The sequence below is a fragment of the Mesoplodon bidens genome (assembly GCF_964165515.1).
Source record: "Mesoplodon bidens genome assembly, chromosome: 14".
Lineage (NCBI taxonomy): Eukaryota > Metazoa > Chordata > Mammalia > Artiodactyla > Ziphiidae > Mesoplodon > Mesoplodon bidens.
The window spans coordinates 87,971,656-87,984,253 of record NC_138170.1 but is presented as its reverse complement, the minus strand read 5'-3'; the positions used below and the strand labels follow the sequence as shown (position 1 = coordinate 87,984,253).

Here is a 12,598-nt window from a genome sequence, read left to right as displayed (position 1 = left end):
CTGAAGGTCACTTCCGTGGAGCGGCTTTCCCCACAGGTAGGCTAATTAAGGGCAGAAGCCAGCTTGAAAGAGAAGTATTCCAGCTACTAGTGGCGAGCAGGCTTCTAACAACTTGGATGCCCCACGTATTAAGAATGCGTATGCTAATTATAAGCCAGGCTTACTTAGTCCTTGGGGGGCCTAAGGAGCTCTCTTTGGTGACACCTGCTTTACTAGATTTGAATCTCTGTACAAGTTTGGAAGTAATAAAGTCAAACATATTTTTAAAATAACATAACAGAGGCTCTCCCCTACCTTGTATTGAATACTGCCCAAATGGTCCGAAACAATGAGGTTTTGGTGTAACATGCAAATATTCTACTCTGAAGACACACTGTGAAGCTTATATAATATTTAGTTTTAATCTGTCTATAAATGGCATTAAATTAAAAAGAGGACAGCATGTAAATATAAAAGGGCTAACCTCTCTGTCAATGGCTTAATAATATAACAAAAATGTTGAGGACACAGACGCTAAAAAAATCATAAACTTTTCAGTTGTAGGACTAAAATATTCCTGAATGTGTATTAAAATGGAGTAAAACTATATATGATGAACAGTATCCATGAAGTCTAAGGTTCTGTGTGGCACTGTCCACTAAGAATGTCCGCTTGACAGTGGGGCTATTTAAATCTGAATTCATAAAACGAAGTGCAATTAGAAATGCGTTCCTCAGCCCCGGTGGCCTCACGCACTCAGGAGCCACGTGTGGCTGAGGCTGCCCTCCTGGACATCCCCATCACCCCACAAAGTTCTGCTGGACAGTCGTGTAAGTGTAGAAACTCATTTTGTAAAGCCAGATCACATTTTCATTTTGATTATTAAGAAAGTATTTGCACTTAATTTTTTTTTCCTTAAAAAGGTCAGGTAAGAGTGGGACTTCTCATCTCTCTCTACTATCACAATATTCTCTAATTCTCTTTGAAGGTAGCAGGATTATTGTGGACAGAGAACAGGATTAAGCACCCGGACCACCTGCAGACAGCTAAACAGAATCCACAGGTGTCTGGAACACGCCTCTCTTTGTAAAAATACAAAAAAGAGAGAATAGAATAGAAGGGATGTGATTTTCCTTGAATTGTGGCTCCTGGAAGATCAGGGACCATGTTCAGGGACAAGTACACAGGTACGTTACGTACACAGACGGGTCAAATGTGCAGACAGGTGGGATGGTTCCCTACAAGCATCTCGGCTCCCCAGAGCTCCCCGGCCCGTCAAACGCCCCCCTCACACGCTCAGAGCCGGTCTTTCCAATCAAGAAAGAAACCCAAAGAGGATGGTTCTCTTTCCTGAAATTGCTACCAAAAAATGCCCTCCAAGATCCTTGCTGGTAATTTCCCAAAGGGAACGTCTACTTTATTTCCAGTTTCGCTCATTTTGCTCCAGGGAACTATAAATTAGTGAAGTGTTTACGGGAATAAAACCTCAAATTTACAATTAAAGGCCGACGTAACCTGCTCCTGGCTGGTCAGACCTTCATTCCCTTCACAGAAGCAGCTTCTCCTGTAGCTCAGGGCTGGGGTGGTGACCAGCCGCTGAGCTTGAAGGAAGGCCATTTGTCAGAACTGCCCCAGAGGAGCCCAGAATGAAATGAAAGTGGGACCAGATTCCCAATCATTAGGAAAGGCCAAATTTAACTAGATGTAACGTATGGAGAAGGCTCAGCCAATTCAACATGTTTTGTGAAGGGCCATGTGTCTGGCTTTGAATCCTGGCCTGACAACACAGGCAACAAAATACATGTATTCACATAAGTGTGTGTTGACACATTGACATACAGCATATTTAAATACATATGTCCATACATTTAAAATACCTTTAAAATGGCAGTATTTAAAATTGTAAGGAAAATATTTTTTTCCTTCTGTTCACATGCACCAAATATGCTGTATGTTTTATATTCTTAATTGTATAAAGAAAAGTAATTTTGCAGTTAGAAATTAAATTTATTCAAAGAGTCATTTTCAAATAGTTTGTATTAGGTGGATTATTTTAGCTTGGATTAGATGACAAATTGTGTTCTACTTATTTAGAAATAGTATGATTCAGTACTGTCTGGTATCTGTATTAAAATTTCACCATTTCAAAACGGAGGAATGGAATGCTAAGAAATATTTCGTAAGGAAGGCCTTTTTCATGGCCTTGTTCTGGATTTAAAACCTTCCCCAAGTTTGTCACAATAAAAAAAACATGAAAATCTCAAGGCCAGCTTTAAGTTAGCTATTCAGCGCCATCCCCAGGAGGGCTTCCTCTCAGGTCAGACACAGTGGCCACTGCCAGCTGGCCTTTAAATGGCCAGTGTATGGACTGTTCAGGTGACAGGAGAGATTGGTTTAGCCCAGAAGACAGCAAGTGAGGCAGGTTGAAGGTGAAGTGAAACACGGATGCCAGCTGAATCCACACCTGAGTTAACAAAAAAGGACGCTGCCTCTCCAGGGCCAGGGAACAGGGGTTGCCGCAGTGAAACCCCTCGACCAGGAGCCCTAAGGAGGATGGTTCGGATCTACAGAGCTTTCACACAAGACTTTAATTAGTTTGTGACCTGGCTGATAGTGGATCGGGGATCTGGTCCACATTCATCATGTTTCAATGAAAATGGATGATGAGGCACCAATGAACAACTTAAAAATTCAGTTTCTACGAGCCGACGAAGCCCAGATTTTAGGGCAGCCTTTCGGCTCACCCAGCAAATCCCTCATTTTGAGTGAGAGAAGGGATCCCTAAGAGCGCAGGGGGCCAAGCCAAGGCACCTTCCCGTGGGGCGATGCTCGGTATGACAGACCGCCTGCAATGAGCCTTGCTTCGGCCTGGACGGCTGGCTCCCCTCTGCTTCCACCCCCATTCTGGCTGAGTGGGGCTCGGGGCTCCGGTCCCCTGCCCGGACCATGCTCCCCGCAGCCAGCTCTGCCCGGCCCCTCGCTTGCCCCTCCGCGGCCCCGACCGCACGTCCTCCTCCCGTCCTCAGTGCGTCCATCTGCTGCCCGCGCCTGGACCAGCTGAGCTCAGGCCCCGGCCCACGACCTCTGCTCCCCAGCCGCCCCCCAACCCCGATGGTCGCCTCCCAGGATGCCCTGCACGGGACTGGCCACGGTGCCTTGAGAGCAGAAATGGTGTCTTATCTCTGGGTGCGGATTACAAGTTTTTAAAACGAAAGAATGAAACAGCTCTGTTTATGGTTTTCCGGGAGATGCCCTCTCCCGGTTTTTGCTTCTCACTCGAAGCTCAGGGACTTTGCAGAACATCCCTCTTTACTGAGGGGGTGTGAGCACAGAGGGGCGGAAATGATTCCTGGGGCAGCAGTACGCTGCCCACACGCTGATGGCGACAGCCAGACGTGAGAACACCTGTGCTGGCCCGCAGATGAACACGTGCACACCTGCATACACGCACGTGCACACACGCACACATGCACACACATACGCACAGGCACTGCAGAAACATGGCAGGGAGAGCCCAGCACACAGGCACCCCTTTCTGCAATCACCGCCCACCCCCGGGGTTCCAACGGATGTAACTGCTGCAGTGTCTTTCTTCTCTTTATTTTTCTTTCTAAATTAAAGGACTTGCTATAAAGTCCTCCAAAGCCAGAGGCTCAGAAGATTCTGGAGTGAATTAAAGTTCTCCTTATTTCAGGGGGGTCACAGAAGTCATTAAGTAAACGTTAAACTAACGCTTACATTTTCCTCCTTTGAATTCTGTTTAGTGTTGGCACAAAACCCAGCAGTTTAACAGGAGCTGTGGGACTTGTGTGTGTTGCCATGGTGACGATGACACTAACTGAACATCTACAGTGAGCTGGGTACCAGGACTCTCCCATTTCCCAGATGAGGACTTGACGCCCTTCTGACGGGAGAGGCCGGTCTCTGTGTTTTGTTTTGCACAAAGAGTTTATTGACACAAAGCTGTGTCTTGATTAGTCAACTTCCCTCCTACACCTGTGCCTTTCTTTGACGACTGAAGTCTGTTTTTTCACTCTGCAAACCTCCTCATAACCTGCACCCAAACCTGGAAGATGGTGGAGAATAAACAAACCAAAGACAAACACACCTAGACTGCATTCAAATACTGCCAGAGAACTCTACAGATGCTTTTGTAAAGCACAGATCCCTTTATAAAATAAATTAAATATCAATGCTTTTCTTTTTTTTTTGCTTTGTTTTGTTTTTCATTGATTTGCATGTGAATATGGTTAAAGGTGATTAAAACATAACCCCAGACTCAACCCCCTGGAACTCTCCCTTAATAATCTGGGTCTAGGGACTTCCCTGGTGGCGCAGTGGTTAAGACTCCATGCTCCCAATGCAGGGGGTCCAGGTTTGATCCCTGGTCAGGGAACTAGATCCCACATGCCGCAACTAAGAGTTCACATGCCATAACTAAGGAGCCCGCAAGCCGCGCGAAGGAGCCCTGGAGTCGCAACTAAGGAGCACACCTGCGGCAGCTAAGACCCGGCACAACCAAATAAATAAATATTAAAAGAAGGGATTTAAATAATGAGTCTAATGTCGGCTATTAGAAAGAGAAGAAGCAGGAAGGGAGATTCTTGGCGGATCCAGTTACAACAGCAAACAACCCAATGACACTTGGCAGCTGGGCCAGCATCCAGGGAGTTGGGCCCTATGACGCTACGTGGCTAAGTCCGCCTGTTCCAGAAACAGAGAGAAGAACCCAGGCTTTCCCCCCAAACCCTTCCTTAATAAGAAACTCAGCGAACGCAGGCCTGAGCCATGCGGCATTGCTTTATTCACTATATGTTTGTGCATTCATTCATGGGAATGTGAGTGTGTGAATGTGAGAGCTTGTGCATGTGTGAGTGTGTGCATGAGTGTGAGTGTGCGAGTGTGCACACGTGTGTCAGCATGTGTGTGAGTGGGTGTGTATGTGATTGTGTGTGCGTGTGTGTCAGTGTGTGACTGTGTTGTGTTAGCGCGTGTATTTGTATGTGTGAGTGCATGCACGAGAGTGTGTGTGTGTGCGTGCAAATCTATGCGTGTGATGTTGTGTGAGACTGTGAGAGTGTGTGCGCATGTGTGTGAGTGTGTGTGTGCATCTGAGAGTGTGTGTGTGAGTGGGAGACATGTGATTTTGTGTGCGTGTGTCAGTGTGTGACTGTGTGTGTTAGTGTGTGTATCTGTATGTGTGAGTGCGTACGCGAGTGTGTGTTTGTGTGAGTGTGTGTGCGAATCTATGCGTGTGGGTGTGAGTGTGAGAGTGTTGTGTGAGACTGATAGTGTGTGCATGTTCATGAGAGAGTGTGTGTGCGTGCGAGTGTATGTGTGTGAGTGAGTGTATGTGAGTGTGTGTGTGTCCGTGTGAGAGTGTGTCCGTGTGTGAGTGTGTTTGCGTGAGTGTGTCTGTGAGCATGTGTGTGTCTCTGTGGGTGAGTGTGTGTGTGTGTGTGTGTGTGTGTGTATAACTGGAGTCATCCTCAAACATCTTTATTGTGGAAGTTTTCCTATATTGTGCTCCCCTGAATTTCCTATATGGGACTTATTTTAAATTGACCTTACTTATGGTTAAATGAAAATCTATCTGCCGCAAGCTGTATTTCTTAGGGTATTTTTAGAAAAGTGCTGCAGCGCAGACTTTATCAACATTTTACAGATGTTGAAACAGAAATTGTGGGACGAGGTTCTTCCTGGGGATGACAAAACCCCTGTGAACAGTTTTCCACGACTGCTGGTCATGTCCCACCTGGAAGTTTAGCTTCACAGGACCCAATCCCCTGTTTAGTCCCCCGTGTGGTTTATGAGAAAACACTGCATGAGACCTAAAGCTAAAAGCTTCAGAGAAAGAAACTCAGAATTTGTATTTTTATGTAGTTAAGCATAAACCTTTAATTCTCCATCGAAAACCAACACTCCTAAAGGGATACTAATTTTGAAACGGTAGCATGAAGTGTGGAAAAGGCGCTTGGGCCAAGTGTGGTGACGGCCACTTACTGACTGAGCTGCCCAACTGCCCAGACTCAGTTTCCACATCTGAGAGGTAGGTCCAAGCCCCCCACCTTCTCGAGGGCCAGGCGCGCAGAGAAGGCTCCGAGTCTCGTCTAAATCTCAGGTGTGCATTGCTCATCGGGTCCCAGCAGGTCGTGTCTATGGTGTGACATGCGCCCCAGATGCCCGAGGCTGGCGCCCTTCTCCCCCACAGACACTCACACGTATGCACCAGGTGTGCTCAGGTGGCTCTGCTGCTGCAGAATAAAATGATTTTCTAACTGAAAGGAGGTCATCCGAAAGGTACTCCTTGAAGTGAAAGATCACGTATCACATGCCTCCCCCAACACGAGGGCCAGAACCTCAGCATAACTTCTGCCGTAAGGAGTTAACTGTACAGAGGGGTCCACACATCCTTCCACGCGGAGACACGTCCTCTGTGAAGGCCACAGCCCTCAGTCCACGGCAGTTGTAATTCACAAAGTCTCCTGGATTTACTACTGTGAACCGGGAAGGCAGAAGATGGTAGAAATGAGGATCAGTTCTCAGAACCTGGTATGCAGTGAAAGTGGGTGAACTTCCTGCACCCGAAAGAGTGGAAGCTGTGGGCGGAGTGTGGTTCTACTAGACCCTGGTAAATAACCCTCCCAACGCCAGCACGACACGCATAGCTGAAGAAATAAGCCCTCGGAAATTCTAGAAATAAGGAGCCCTTAGAGAAAAGTCACATCTTGGCCTAAGTTCAAAATTTTAATTCTTTTATTTAAATAAATGTAACCAGGTTTTAAACAAGGTTCTTTTTTTTTTTTTTTTTTTTTTGAGTATGTGGTTAAAATTCCTCTATGTCTAAGGTGAAAATACCTGGGAGACATACCTCGGAAAGACAGAACACACGAGAACTATTTAAATGTCAGAGAACACAAAGGAGGACCCCACCCACCCCACGAGGATTAAATCAAAGTTCAAAGGTGAAGAAGTAAAGAGAACCAGGGACGGACAATTACTTCTCCTGCAAGGGCCCTCATTAACCAGGGATTCTGGTTCTATAAGACAAAGACAGGAATGACAAGGGAGAATCTAAATGTGGCCAACTGAGTATAAATGGAAGCCAATTTGGGGGCCTGTTTTTAGAGCTAATTGCCTCTGATTTAAGTCAGTTTTTAATCGGTTTAAACCGGTCATGGAGGTGGCGAAAACACCTACATCATGCCCGTGCTGATCTTGCATCTGGAAGTAGGAAAAATAATTTCTGGCTGGGAGGATGTGGTTTCTTAAAAAAAAAAAAAAAAAGGCTGAGGATGATGCGATGTGATTTGCAAGTTCTTTCAGGTTGCTACTTTCAGGGGATCTTAGCCAATGAAACTTTTAGAGAAGAAACTTCCCTCATGTTAGGCAGAGTCCTCACCAAAAAAATCACATTCCTTTGGACAATTTCATTCTTTTGTTTTTTTCCTGGCCTGGGGTCTCAATGAACCTCACAGTCAGGAGTCCTCTAAGGGGGGCGGCTGTTCCTGGGCATCTGTGTAGCATCATAAACATCAGCCTGAGAGGGTCTGCTAGTCTCGGGGCCCTGGGTCGCGGTCATCTCGGGTTCCCTCGCCTGCCTCTGGGGCTCCCTCCACCAGTGCTGGCACCTGCCTCTGACCCAGCCACCAACCTGTTTTCTACGCCAGACGGACCAGGGACAAGAAAGCAATAGTTGCAGAGACTGAATGATATTCACGAACACATTACATTTTAATACAGGTTCAGTTTACATATTGTACATAATTCGACAACACGATCGGCTTCTTTTTAAGACTATCCCACATGTGCTGTTCTGGATGAGAATGGAGCAAGGTCTTATCTCAGGAAGTTTAAGAGGATGGAGGACCCAAGACCCAGAGAGTATCTGGCAAAACTCGTCTGTCTGAGATCAAGAATGTCCTGTTAACGGCCAACTAACAAAATTCAACATCAGAAGTGACAAGAGGAACATTCCCAGGAGGTTCTATTTCTTAGCTGATGCAGAAGTGAGAAACATTTTTGAGGCAATTGGGACCCACTTCCTAAGGTGTCTCTATGAAGAAGTGGAGATCACTGCATCACACAAGGACTCTCTCAATCAGGCAAGAGGCTATGCAGTGGAAATTGACCAAAGCTTTTAAAATACATATGTGAAGAATAAGCTATTGAAAAGGGCACATGCATGAATCATTCTAGAGAAAGCAGTTGCAAATCCTAAAGGGATTCATCTCTGCTCCTGTGCACAGGAAAGCCTTTGTGACCCGCATGAAAAAGCCATGGATGGAGGGCTGTCATCAATTAAAAGATTTAAAAAAATGCATTAAAATATATGGTTCCCTCAGTTGAGAAAGACTTATCATCAAGTAAAAAATGGTCATTTAAATATCAGATTATTTATAGTAGACATGTAAGTGAAATCCCTAGTTTTGAAGATCAATTCTTAAAAACAAATCATTTCAGAAAATTTGTCAAGTTTGGATTTCCCAGAAAAAGGGTCAATTGAAGTGGGATTCACTTGCTGCAAAGACAAGTTACAGGTGACTGTGGCCTTTAGATCAGCGTAAATCAGGAGAAGCCACCGCCCTCTGGAAGATACTCACCTCCCACCCCGACCCCCAGGAGGAGGGAGGGAGGAGGGAACAGACGGCCTGACACCGCCCAGGAGGATGTGAAGAGCGCTCTGAAGATGCGGATGGTACGGACCATCACACCATCTTCCAAGAACTCACGACAAGAAGAAAGTGCCAACACCGGAGGAGAAGCAGGTCTGCCTGGGACTTCAGATCAACACGACCTTCCAAGACCAAAGTCAGAGGGTGCAAAGCCATGAAAACCAGACCCATCAGAAGCCTACTCTGGTCTCTGGGGTCTGGAGACCACCAAGGAGAAGCCACACCAGATGCAAGTCGTCCACAGGCTGTTTCCCTGTTTACAGCGGGCCTGTTGGAACTGGAGATGGCAAAGCATTCCTCATCAAGAGAGTCAAAGGGAAGTTGCCACGTTCTGATGTTAGCCAAGTTCCAAGTGCAGTTAACCACGTTTTGATCGTGAGGGGAATATGGTTTCAAGCCATGGAAAAAAGAGGTCTTAACACAGCGGCCTGGGTGGCTCTTGCTAATTCTGTCCATCTGAGGTTCTAAAAGCTATTTGTCCGTCAGGCACCGCGAGGACGGCTACAGACTTTACAGCTGTTAAGTAAGAGGACGACCTCCTGGTGTTTACACGCCATGAAGAGGACTCCCAGGGTCTCGTGCCGGAAGGGCTAGTTCAGTAGGTCACTGAACATGAGCAGGTGATCTATGGCGCTAGGGCCCTGGACAGGGATCCTGTAAAAAATGACACGGTGTGAAACAGAACCCGCACTCTGTGGAGGCCCTGGTCTGTCTCGAGGGAGTGGGAGCAGGGGGTGGGGTCCTTGGGAAAGGAATCCAACGGGGTCTGAAAACAGAATCTTCTCTGCATTGGAAATAAAGCCATTTCCAAACAAAATGGAAGCCGAGCAATTTGACGTGATGATTTTTATAACAGGCCAGGTAATTAAAAACAATTATTTGGGGATCTTGGTTCTCATTATGTTCTGGAATGTTCAAGTCTTGCTCTTCTTTCCTTACAGACACCTGAATATCCATTCTAACTAGATGACCAGAGGTCTTAATCTGCTGTCTATGGCTTGGACTGACTTCTTCCAAAACCTGTCTAGTAACTGAATATGGATGTATATATGTGCATATGTATGTGTGTGTGTGTGTATATATATATATATATATATATATATATATATATATATACGTATATATATGTGTGTGTATACACACACACACACACACACACACACAGAAGAAAACCCTTAGTCTGGTGGTGTAAATGTAGCTGACCAGATTCATGCTGAAAAGATAGAGAAAATTACAGGCTCAGAGGAGAGAGAGGGCCGTGTTGTCTGTGCATTGGTAAAAGTCTTAGTTAACTGTGAGTTATCACTGCCCTAAGGAGTCTCGATAGCTATAACCTCAGTATACTGAAGGAATTAGCTACGGTCATGGTGGGTTTTTGTCATTCGTGCTATTTAAATATCCATTTTTAAAGTGATCATATTAACTACTGACTTTTAAGAAATCAATTTTTGACTTTTTACATTACAATCAATCACTGCCTAAAAGTTTGAGTAACTCTGTAAAACTTCCCTTCCACGTGCATGCATATTTAGAGAGAAAATATCTATGCTTTAGAAAATTCAAGATAGAAGAAGGATACGATATGAAAAAGCTGGAGGTAAATGAGAGGGAAAAGGCAGATGGATTGTCCAGAGAAGTGACTAAAATCCTGAAGACCAGTCATGTGTGCTGAATTGAGGCGCTGACGCACACAGGTGGCTTTTTAAAGACATTTTTTTCTTTTCAAACGACACGTCCTTTTTGTTACTACCAAGTGAATAGATTTTAGAAAGAGAAGGATTTTCGTTAAATCTTACTTGAGTTCTTGTGAGCTGGTGGCCAGCATACTTCGAATGCTTTTGTCAGCCAGCGGGCAGCCCGACAGACTGTAAGACAGGGCGGGAGAGTCAGGTGAGTAGCCCCGAGGCCCAGCTTACGTTCCCGAACAAACACAACATAAAACTGAAATTAAAAAGTTGAATGCAGAAAAGCGATGGGGCAAGTGCTGTATATTGAATTTTGTTGGTATAATTAACTAATTCATGTTTACATAGAAATTTAAGGAAACATGTCTTTCCAGAAACTTTAAAAAATAAGATTCAAATATTTGTGTTCTTTGGTCTCAATGTTTGTAAGTCATTTTCCAAATTTAGGTAGTTTGTTTCAAAATAAAAGACATTATACAACACGTCACTTAGCATGCTTTTGAAGGTCAACATATAGCACTTAAAGGGGTGACACATAATTCAACGTTTGTACTTGGACAGCATTGTTGAGGTAAGCTGAAAACAATAAATTGAAAAGACAGAATCCACCATGAGAAAAATGAAGGCACACCTTCTATGTGAGGCGTAATTACCAGTCACATGACCACTCCCATCACACCTTGGTGTTGGACATCTGCCACCAAACAAAAACAAAAACAGCCAAAATAGTAAGTATGTTTCAAAAAAAAAACTTGAAAAAAGTTTCATTGTTTCCAGTTTAGCTGCAATGTCTGCACAGGGATTTAAGCGCCCTGAAGAAAAGCTGCAAAATGCACAGGATTACATGGAAATGATGTCTCCATAGCACAGAGCATCGCTCAGAACAAGCGCGTCCACGGCTGGCCTCTCGCTCTACCCGACTGGCAGTTGGGGACATTTGTACGCTGCGCATGTCGCATGCTCAAACGGCAAGGCATATACAGACCCGGTTTAAAGATAAGCCAAAGAAAGGGAAGGTTTAGAAGAGTGATAATTTCACCTCACGTCATGCTTACGTTATCAAGTCCTTCTTGCTCTCCTTGCACTGGGGGTACTTGGGCTTGGGGCTCGGGATGGTCACCTCCCCCGGGTACCTTCTTTCTTCTAGAGCCTCCTGGAAGGGATCCAAGTCTTCCGGCTGCGGGCAGAACACAGCTTCAGGGCCACACCGATGACGGCTGGATACACAGACCAGAGGCTGCGTCCCCCCAGGGGATGGCTGCCCGGCATTGTCCACCTCTCCCCACCTTACCCTTAAAGTCACAATGCACCCTCACCCTGAGGATGCAAACCCAATTTCGTTCAAAGAGTATCTCTCTCTTTGGGGGACTTTAATTTCTCATCACTTGCTCTAAATTCCTAAACTTAGGGTAACCTGTCAGTGGGCAAATTCAAATTCCTTATTCAAATTCCTGAAGCTGTACCGACAGGAGGGACAGATAAGCGGGCTGGCAGGCAGAGAGGCTGCTCGGTGGACCTTGCTCACCTGGGTTTAAGACCTACGGCACTTTATCCAACATCACTGGGAGGAGCTTAAGCATTTTTACCCAAAGATATTTTAGACTCGGGGGCTTCTAACAACCTCTGGTAAGTATCCTACACTACAGAAGTATTGTATGTGCTTTAAGTCCCAAGGCAAGGGAAGCCCAGTTTAGACTGACACTGTGATTTTACAATACTCTTAGGCAACCCTTTTCTTCTTTTCTTTTCTTTTCTTTTTTTTTTAATAGAATGTACCTACTTTGGTTAACTGGGGCCCTTGCAGTAACCTAGAAGTTCCTACAGGTGGCGATGTTCAGCAAACGTGTTTCTGGAGTGCAAGGGTTTTCACTTGTGTGACACCTTATGATGGAAACAGTGCTGTCCTTTTATGGGGCTTAATTTTAATTAAAATAAATTCGAAGATTCAACTACCATGCCTTATTTGGTAGTAACGATTTAACACTGTAGGAGAAAAAAATACTTTGGAATTTAGCTTGCTGCTCAGATTCTATTCTCCTTTAAGATGCCTGGATACTTAAATCAGTTTGAAGAATAAGCATAATAAGCTTTTGATGTAATGGCCTTATAAACAGGTGCCTTCCCTGCCAATTCCTACAAATAGCTAATGTTTCCCTTTTCTCCACCTCCCTGTTTCTGTAAGATGCTACTGCTTGTATGGTGGTCTCCCTATTATGTTCAAAAAGAATTTTCATTTTTCAGAGGATAAAGAAGATGTCA

General features: G+C 45.0%; 1 protein-coding gene across 7 annotated transcripts in view; it reads right to left on the bottom strand.

Annotated features, from left to right (window-relative positions):
- The window catches only part of MYT1L (myelin transcription factor 1 like), a gene marked incomplete at both ends in the record, with an annotated part of 135,710 nt that overhangs the window by 56,229 nt on the left and 66,883 nt on the right, over window positions 1-12,598 (bottom strand). For all 7 annotated transcript variants that reach the window (XM_081255098.1, XM_081255099.1, XM_081255100.1 and 4 more), the window contains 2 exons: window positions 10,451-10,519; window positions 11,395-11,516. In XM_081255098.1, the coding sequence (XP_081111224.1) occupies window positions 10,451-10,519; window positions 11,395-11,516 (191 nt within the window). The remainder of the gene's footprint in view (window positions 1-10,450; window positions 10,520-11,394; window positions 11,517-12,598) is intronic.